At 42.3% G+C, this 10,364-nt stretch overlaps 1 protein-coding gene across 3 annotated transcripts in view; it reads right to left on the bottom strand.

The window, feature by feature from the left end:
- The window catches only part of cryl1 (crystallin, lambda 1), a 31,770-nt gene extending 21,420 nt beyond the window's left edge, over positions 1 to 10,350 (bottom strand). Inside the window, exons 1-3 of one of the 3 annotated variants that reach the window (XM_021597698.2) lie at positions 10,036 to 10,350; positions 8,627 to 8,734; positions 4,563 to 4,689 (exon numbers count right to left, since the gene is read on the bottom strand). In XM_021597698.2, the coding sequence (XP_021453373.1) occupies positions 4,563 to 4,689; positions 8,627 to 8,734; positions 10,036 to 10,076 (276 nt within the window). In that variant the 5' untranslated portion in view covers positions 10,077 to 10,350. Of the gene's footprint in view, positions 1 to 4,562; positions 4,690 to 4,992; positions 5,134 to 8,626; positions 8,735 to 10,035 lie in introns of those variants that run through there. The other 2 variants (XM_021597697.2, XM_036974947.1) reach the window with 2 other exon arrangements.
- Positions 10,351 to 10,364: the final 14 nt, after the last annotated feature.

Consider the following 10,364-nt stretch of genomic DNA (forward strand, 5'->3'; position numbering starts at 1 on the left):
CAAATGAGCTTCAATGCCATACAACACTCCTTCCGTGGCCTTCAACTGCTCTTAAACTCTAGTAAAACCAAATGAATGCTTTTCAACCGTTCGCAGCCCGCACCCGCCTACCATCACTACTCTGGACAGTTCTGACTTAGAATATGTGGACAACTACAAATACCTAGGTGTCTGGCTAGACTGTAAACTCTCCTTCCAGACTCATATTAAACATCTCCAATCCAAAATTTCGCAACAAAGCCTCCTTCACACATGCCGCCAAACATACCCTCGTAAAACTGACTATCCTAACAATCCGTGACTTCGGAGATGTCATTTACAAAATAGCTTCCAATACTCTACTCAGCAAACTGGATGCAGTCTATCACAGGACCATCCATTTGTCAGGAAAGTCCAATACCACCCACCACTGCGACCTGTATGCTCTAGTCGGCTGGCCCTCGCTACATATTGATCGCCAGACCCACTGGCTCCAGGTCATCTATAAGTCTTTGCTAGGTAAAGCTCCGCCTTATCTCAGCTCACTGATCACGATAACAACACCCATCCGTAGCACGCGCTCCAGCAGGTGTATCTCACTGTTCATCCCCAAAGCCAAAACCTCCTTTGGCCGCCTTTCCTTCCAGTTCTCTGCTGCCAATGACTGGAACGAATTGCAAAAATCGCTGAAGCTGGAGAATTATATTTCCCTCACTAACTTTAAACATAAGCTATCTGAGCAGCTAACCCGATCGCTGCAGCTGTACATAACCCATCTGTAAATAGCCCACTCAATCTATCTACCTCATCCCCATATTGTTTTTATTTACTTTTCTGCTCTTTTGCACACCAGTATTTATACTTGCACATCATCTGCTCATCTATGACTCCAGTGTTAATTTGCTACTATGGCCTATTTATTGCCTTACCTCCTCACGCCATTTGCACACACTGTATATAGACTCTCTTTTTTCTTCTATTGTGTTGACTGTACACTTGTTTATTCCATGTGTAACTCTGTTGTTGTTTGTGTCACACTGCTTTGCTTTATCTTGGCCAGGTCGCAGATGTAAATGAGAACTTGTTCTCAACTAGCTTACCTGGTTAAATAAAGGTTAAATAAAAAATTGACATAAAAAAAAAAGACTATCGCCCCGTAGCCTTGAAAGGCTGGTCATAGCTCACATCAACACCATCATCCCAGATACCCTGGACCCACTCCAACAGATCCACAGATGACGCAATTGATATTGCACTCCACACTGCCCTCTCCCACCTGAGCAAGAGGAACACCTACGTGAGAATGCTGTTCATTGACTATAGCTCAGCATTCAACACCATTGTGTCCTTCAAGCTCATCACTAAGCTCAGTACCCTGCGACTTAATACCTCCCTCTGGAATTGGATCCTGGACTTGTGCTGAGGGTAGGCAACACCACATCCGTGACGCTGACCCTCAACACAGGGGCCTCTCAGGGGTGCGTGCTTAGTCCCCTCCTGTACTCCTTGTTCAACCATGACTGCATGGCCAAGCACGGCTCCAATACCATCATTAAGTTTGCTGACAACACGACAGAGGTTGGCCTGATCACAGATGACAATGAGACTGTAGGGAGGGAGGTGTAGGGAGGTAGGGAGGTGGTCAGTGAACTGGCAGTGTGGTACCATGGCAACAACCACTCCCTCAACAAGACAAAGGAGCTGGTTGTAGATTACAGGACATGGAGTCGAGCATGGCCCGATCCACATCGACGGGGCTGTAGAGGAGCAGGTCGAGAGCTTCTAGTTCCACTGTGTCCCCATCTCTAAGGAATTATCATGGTCCATACACACCAACACAGTTGTGAAGAAGGCACGACAACACCTCTTCCCCCTCAGGAGACTGAAAAGATTCGGAATGGGCCCCTCTGATCCTCAAAAAGTTCTACAGCTGCACCTTTAAGAGCATCTGCATCACCGCTTGGTATGGCAACTGCTTGGCATCCGACGGCAAGGCGTTACAGAGGGTAGTGTGTACAGTCAAGTGCATCACTGGGGTCAAGCTCCCTGCCATCCAGGACCTCTATACCAGGCAGTGTCAGAGGAAAGCCCTAAAAATAGTCGAAGACTCAAGTCATAGAGTGTTCTGTCTACCACCGAACAGCAAGCGGTACCGGTGTACCAAGTCTGGAATCAACAGAACCCTGAACAGCTTCTATCCCCAAGCCATAAAAACTGATAAATAGTTAGTCCGGGTAGCTATTGGTTAACTATTTAACTATCTGCATTGACCCTTTTTACACCAACTCTTTTGACTCATCACATAAGCTGCTGGTACTGTTTATTATCTGTTCTCTTGCCTAGTCACTTCCTCCCTACCTATATGTACATATCTACCTGAATGACTTCATACCCCTGCACATCAACTCAGTACTGGTACCCCGTGTATATAACCAAGTTATCATTACTCAGTGTGTATTTATTCCTCACTGTGTATTTATTTCTGGTCTTATTATTTTTCCATTTTTTTTCTCTCTGCATTAATGGGAAGGGCCCATAAGTAAGCATTTCATTGTTTAACTACACCTGTTCTTTACGAAGCATGTGACAAATACATTTGATTTGACAGTGTTTCCAAAAACAAAACAAAGAAACTAGGGAAACACTGAGTGAACTGCAGTCGGTAAGGAAACGTATCTGAACCAGGAAAAGATACTTTGAATATTTCCCAGCAGCATTTCCCTGTAACTCTCTAAAACACCTTATTTTGTTCTCCGCCACAGTATTACATGATGATTTGAATCGATACACTGTAATGATTAAACCTGTGTAATACCATCTACCTATATCCCAAGTGCCCACTGAGCAGGCCTAGCTTCCCCTCAAAGAGAGACAGTGTTGTCTATACTGGTGTGTCGGATGGAATGTGACTCCTGTATTTGGCTAAAAGACCACACTTCCTGGCTCGCGTGGTGTGTTTGTGAGCGTGTGTAAAGCGGGACTAAGACCATATGACTGATGAGATGGTTAACCACACTGTAAGGAATTCAACTGTCATGTGGCTTCTCCCATTGTCTCTCCCATACCACATCATCCTACACTTTCCATTACAGGAAAGCTCTGAAAGCCAACCTTTCTTGGAAGGGGATGGGCAAATCTGGTGAAGAGTTGGGCAAACCTCCTTGGTGTCTTAAGTGTCGCCTGTCTTTTGTTATAGACTATTGAGATGCACCATCAGGGCCTCTGTCATTTTTTTTAATTAGGAAAAATAACACACTACCGTTCAAAAGTTTGGGGTCACTTAGAAATGTCCTTGTTTTCCATGAAAACATACATGAAATTACTTCCAAAATGAATAGGAAATACAGTCAAGATGTTAACAAGGTTATATATAATAATTTTAAATTGAAACAATAATTGTGTCCTTCAAACTTTGCTTTCGTCAAAGAATCCTCCATTTGCAGCAATTGCAGCCTTGCAGACCTTTGGCATTCTAGTTGTCAATTTGTTGAGGTAATCTGAAGAGATTTCACCCCATGCTTCCTGAAGCACCTCCCACAAGTTGGATTGATGGGCAGTTCTTATGTACCATACGGTCAAGCTTCTCCCACAACAGCTCAATAGTGTTGAGATCCGGTGACTGTGCTGGCCACTCCATTATAGACAGAATACCAGCTGACTGCTTCTTCCCTAAATAGTTATTGCATAGTTTGGAGCTGTGCTTTGGGCCATTATCCTGTTGTAGGAGGAAATTGGCTCCAATTAAGTGCCATTATCATGGTCCATACACACCAACACAGTTGTGAAGAAGGCACGACAACACCTCTTCCCCCTCAGGAGACTGAAAAGATTCGGAATGGGCCCCTCTGATCCTCAAAAAGTTCTACAGCTGCACCTTTAAGAGCATCTTGACTAGCTGCATCACCGCTTGGTATGGCAACTGCTTGGCATCCGACGGCAAGGCGTTACAGAGGGTAGTGTGTACGATCGAGTGCATCACTGGGGCCAAGCTCCCTGCCATCCAGGCAGGGAGTTTGGAGCTGTGCTTTGGGCCATTATCCTGTTGTAGGAGGAAATTGTCTCCAATTAAGCGCCATCCACAGGGTATGGCATGGCGTTACAAAATGGAGTGATAGCCTTCCTTCTTCAAGATCCCTTTTACCCTGTACAAATCTCCCACTTTACCACCACCAAAGCACCCCCAGACCATTACAATGCCTCCACCATGATTGACAGATCGTTTTTCTGCTAACAGATCCCTCTGTACGTATTAAATTATAGTTTTAATCCTGGCTCGGAGTTAATGTGAGTAAATGTGTAGCAGCTAATTGTATTGCTAATAGGCTATGTGTTTGTAGATCGACTGAGGTGAATGAAGCTACAGCAACAAATGTGATAATGGCTAGGGTCATTTTTGCTTGTTTTTGCTGTTCTCCAAATGGCATTTTAGAGTTTTTAAATTGAATAGAAATGCAGTAAATTAGATGTTACTTTCTTAAACCCCCCACCCCAAAAGAATCCCTGGCTACGGCCCTGTGCACCCTAGGTAAATGTTATTGCTATTTTTCTCATAGATGATACTCATTCCAGTCATTCTAAAGTACCTGGACGAAGAAGGCTCCCTCTAGTGCCTGGCAGAGGTCATTGTGGCTGCTCAGTAGGGCTAGCTGCTCTGAGGCACTTCGATCCCCCCTCAGCATGCACTCTTCCTGCAGATCTTCAAGCTGTTTCCTAGGCCAGCAGAGAGGGGGAGAAGGGGTTAACAAACATACACGCAAGCAAGTGTGCACACATACACACATAAATCCCAAAAGCTTTTTCAATAACCCATAACTACACAGAAAACTCAGTGACCTGTGGAATATGAAGTGCCACCTTAGTACATAATGAATATACTGTGAGACTGAATGTTGACAGCTTGGTTTTCCAGCCAATATCAAATGCAACGGTGCATTCCCTATGCTATGGTTTCTCGGGCTTTGAATAGTGATCAATGAACAGGCATCTGTTTTTCAAAGTGAATTAAATGAATACCTTTTTATGTAAATAATATATCTTCCCGGTAGCTCTATGGTGAGGCCTGTGGTATGAGGAACTAAATGTGTGTTGTTTCAGTGGTGTGTGAAAGCTTGTTGAAAGCAAGACACAGGTAACCTTCAAAATAAAGAAAACACTTGAATTAATGAGACACAAAATATATTGTTAGCAGGTGCTTACACACAGGTGTGGTTTCTGAGTTAATTAAACAATTAACATCCCATCATGCATAGGTTCATGTATAAAATGGCCAGTTGCCCATTATTTTGGCTACCATGACTAGAAGAAGAGATCTCAGTAGCTAGGTTTCCATCCAGTTGGCGAAAGATTTACATGTAAACTGCAGGACCACACAACATGTCATTGCATGACTCCAAGTTTACTTCGATATAATGGTTATTATATTAATATTTGCGCATAAAAGCGCTTCCACCAACATTTGTCACATAATATATTTTACTGAGACAAAAAGATCCCACCTTGTCTAGCATATTTTGTTTTGTGGACATTTGGAAAGTTTACCAACAAATGTTCTGTTTTAATTATGTCATTACATTTTTTATATCTGACATGTACTTTACATTGGATGGAAACCTGGTTAGTGACTTAGAAATAGAGGTCTCAAAGGAGCATATGGGGTTTAAGGGGGTGTGTGTCTCTCTGTGTCTCAGTCACCAAGTCTTAACCCAATTGAAGACTTATGGGAGATTCTGGAGTAGTGTCTGAGACCATTAACAAAACACCAAATCGTGGAATTTCTTGTTGAAGAATGGTGTTGCATCCCTCCAATAGAGTTCCAGACACTTGTAGAATCTATGCCAAGGCACATTGAAGCTGTTCTGGTGGCTTGTGGTGGCCCAAAACCCTATTAAGATATTTAAAGTAGAATTGACATCATTTTAACTTCTTTTCAGGTATGAAACAAACAGACAATCATAATATCAATCAAAAATATCAAATTCCCACTTTATGCTACAATAACAACTTTAAATTAGATTTTAAAAATAGGTTCTATTTGACTCAACATTCCATGACATACAGTAAGGCATTGTTGGCAGAATAGATGGATGCAGTTCAATGCATGATTCACATAATTTGCCAATAAACTTCTTGGTAGGCCAAAACTATTTTGCTATCAGGTTGTAAATTACAGCTGGCCTGGTACATTGTTTGCTGCCTCCATTTGAGATGCACTGTTTCAATATTTGGGACAAAAACTGACAAATGTAACTAAGGCTGGGAATGTCAATACAATCAAACTAGCAAGGACAATGATCACAAGTCAAGTGGCTAATAGGCTAGCGTATCTATTTATGTAGCAATCTAAAAACATTGAGCCTAGCGTTAACTAGATAGCTGTTAGGAGGATGTCATGTCATTGGAGGAGTGGGTGAGTGACTGTATTTCCCCCTCCTCGCAGCATATAGTTTTTCCGTGGCTACACAGATAGAACAATGAGAGATATTCCACCAGGTGTATAAATGTGAAGCATCCACTTGGCGTTTCCAATCACTACCAAATATGTTAGCGAGAGAAAGCCCAGTGGCCGGCAGTGGGAGAAGATGAAACGAGATGGATTTTGGCCGAAATTCTGCACATTTTCTCAGTGAAGAAACATTTGATCTCAATACAGTTTTCTGTAACCAAAACTAGAATCTGTTATGAACAGAGTCGACAAAGTTTTGTAGACTTTACCCTTTGCCAAATTAAATTGCATTGTTTAGAAGGAGTGCAAAGGTGAACTGAGTTATTGCACATGTACAATTCACAGAGTAGGGATTCCCTGGTGGAAATATGCAAATGTTTGCTAGAAATAGGATCTTGCTAGCTTGAGCTTGGCTCTGCCCACTTCCTTGCTAGTTCTGCCCACTATGACTAATTTGTTCCCATTGGAAACGACAGGTTGTGGTCTATCTTGGGTTAGTTATAAAAATCTTTGCTACACAGCTAGAGATGTAGGTGTCATTTGGTTAGCTAGCAAGAAATGTGAATTGCTTTGTTAGCTATCTCCAGATAACATGTAAACAGCCTAGCCAGCTCTGCTAGGCCGAGTAAAATGGTCAGAGTGAGGTGTTCTCTCATTTGTGTCTGGAAGTAGCTAGCTAATAAGCTAGCCAATTTTAGCATGTTAGCTTGGGTGCTTGGTTGGGATAAGCATGCATTGGCAGGCAAACTGTAGAAGGACGAGTAGGCCCCATCGTTTATAAGTGCAATTTTGACGGCCAACTAGCTGAAAAAGTTTTAGAGGGTTTATCTAATATTCCCTCGTTAGATTTGAGCTAATATCGCTCTAGTTAGCGTTAGTTGTTGATCTTGTTGTTTATGTGCATAACTGAGGGAGAGAGAGCCTACCTGTTCATGGTTGTTTGATCAATAGGACTGTTCCCAAATGTAAGAGGACTCCCGTGGTGTTTACATATTTGCAGAAATCCATTCAGGTGCATTTTGTGACTTTTGGTGAATGCTTTCTAATGATCTAAAGTCGCACTGTTGTTACTGCCTGTAAACACTCAGTCCAGTTCAAAGTGAATGATGGCTGCCCGATACGCAAATAAGTAGGATTTGAGTCACTTCAAACTGCAAATGTGAACAAGGCTTTAATAGTGGTGTTTCCTTCATTTTGGCAGTTACCTGTAAAAAATAAAAGATCAAGAATGCCCCCTACAGTCCAATAAGGTTGATTTATTTTAACCAATGTGCAGTTGAGCAAATCTCATTATACATTTCAAAACAGCATGGTATATAGAGACAGGTTTCCAAACACTCTCCTCTGGGACCACCAGATGTTTGACATATGTTTTGGGAAGTACTGGTATAGAGACTTGAAGCAAATAAGACATACAATGTCCCAGTTAGGCTATACGGTAGCAAATAGCTATTTATTCAACTAGCAGGTTGTTTGGGATATTTTTAGAGGCCAACCTCAAAGTGTTTGTATGATGCTGGATGTGAAACCCTTCTAAATGAATCATAACAGGAGATATCTGGACTAGGCTAGTAGTCCTCTCCCTACAAAATGGGGTGTTAACCCCAATGTCATGGCTAAATTCCCAACCTGGCCCCGTTCCATCATGGCCACTTAATCATGCCCCTCATTCCTAATTGGCATATATCACTCCTCACCTCTACACCTAATAGCTGATGTGCGGTGCGCATTCTGGCAGAAAAATGGTCGCCGTATTGGTGGTGGATGAAGTGTGTTTCCCCCTTACTATGTAAAGCGCTTTGAGTACCTCAGTTGGTAGAAATAATATTATCCAATCCACGATTCATTATTATTACAAATGTCACTAAGAACCTTTTCCCATCTTCCAGAGCCTTGAGCTCAAAATACACTGGGTTAAAGTTCAATTCTTTACATGTAATAGAAACACCACAGGGGAGAGGACCATGTTCACCTAAAGCGGTGCGTCACCTAATGTTCAACTAATCATAATTTGTCCATTTTTTCAACAATGTACACTATGGTTGTTGATGGGTTTGTAAAGTTAAAAGGATTCACTGATCATGCTGTTTTGGTGTGTCTTCGGTGTGAGTGCAAAAGAAGACTGAGGGGTATTTTGGTCATGCATATTATGTATGAGTCATGAGATATTTTTGGTAATGTTTTGCCTTGTTTTCCAGGACTCACCTGACCTCCTGGATGGCCCTGGCAGCATGGCCTGGCTGGTTGTCATAGATCTTCACTCTGTAGCCCCCACTTATAAACACCATGGCCCAGGAGCGCCCAATCAGCCCACTGAAATACACACAGAACAACAGAGCCAACATTTATCAATCAATCAATCTTTTCTGTCCCCAGAGGGAAATTTGGTTTGCCCCGGAATGGCTGCATGCGTTTTATGAGACATTAAATCCCTAATGACCAAATAGACCAGTTGTTAGAGCATGGCGCTTGCAACACCAGGGTGGTGGGTTTGATTCCCTCTGGGGCCACCCATGTAAATTGCTTTGGATAAAAGCACCTGCTAAATTGTAAATGTATGACTAAATTATTAAAACAACATGATATATATATATATTGTAACGACCCTGGGTTTATAAGCGGAAATCGACTCTGCAGCACGAGCATGCTTTTGCGGCACAGTCGATAGCGCGCCGGACCTCGGGCTCGAAGGTTCGAGACCTGATCCCTGCTGTTTCATTACATTGGTGTCAGAAGTGATCGGACCTTGCATCCACAACAGTGCATGTGCTTGGCCGGTGAGCGCGTTCCTGTAAGACGTAGAGTCGCAAGCGAGCGCGAGGCCCCGCTCTTTGAAAGGAGGGAGTAGTGTAACGACCCTGGGTTTATAAGCGCGGAAATCGACTCTGCCGCACGAGCATGCTTTTGCTGCACAGTCGATTAGCGCGCCGGACCTCGGGCTCGAAGGTCGAGGGTTCGAGACCTGCTCCCTGCTGTTTCATTACAATATCATATAATAGGAGTGATCCTCGATTTGGCTTAAATTCCCCAAAAAAGGGTGGTAAGGTTCAACAATGACAGCAGACATTTTTTGTGCCCTCAACATCCTTCAGGATTGTCCAGAAACAGTGTCTAGAGGAGGCAAGAATAAGAAAGCAAAGGCAAATAAAAATGATGCCTGTTCTTGAAAGAAACCGTCGCCACCATCAAAATAGCCATATGATGACCATATACGTTTGGAAAAACTATGTGTACTTGATTCTACATTTACATCTAGACAAAAAATACATTTTAATTCAGATAACATCACATGATTTGCCTATAGCTACGAGCACAACATCCTGACCTGATATGACAAATTCAGTGAGTTACGTTATAGGCTAGAAAACACAGAGGCTATTCTCTCGTCTTGACACATGCACAACAAATATGAATACAATATATGTAACAACAAATGTTCAGTGTCATGAAAATTAACTAATTTCTTTACTTAGAGAAGTTTAGTTAATGATCAGCTGACCCTACTCAGCTCGAAGTTCACATGCATAAGCACAAAACGTTAGCTAGCTAACGTTAGTTGTTGGAGCAAGATTTTTTAGACAGAAAAGCTCGTGAAATGTGAGGCTTCTGCTCACCTGCCAATAACGGTAATGGTCTTCTCCTCAGAGGAACTCATTTTGCAGTTTTGATTAGCAGGAAGTTATTGCAACATTGAAAACAGTAACTGTTTTTCCAAGAATACTCTGCCTGCAAATCCTGCAACGCCCCTACTAGTCACATGATTGTACGGTGCTCCAAAATGTTACAAATAAAACGAGCGAAGAAAATGAATCATGAAAATGTACATTCACCGATTTGCATTATTTTATTAATCATGTGGTGATGGTCTTGTTTAGCTATAGCGTTACTTTTTACATTCTAAGCTGAGAACATTTTATTTGTTGTTGTTGTATGAAAAGGGTGT

Source organism: Oncorhynchus mykiss, chromosome 3 (assembly GCF_013265735.2).
Source record: "Oncorhynchus mykiss isolate Arlee chromosome 3, USDA_OmykA_1.1, whole genome shotgun sequence".
Classification (NCBI taxonomy): Eukaryota; Metazoa; Chordata; class Actinopteri; order Salmoniformes; family Salmonidae; genus Oncorhynchus; species Oncorhynchus mykiss.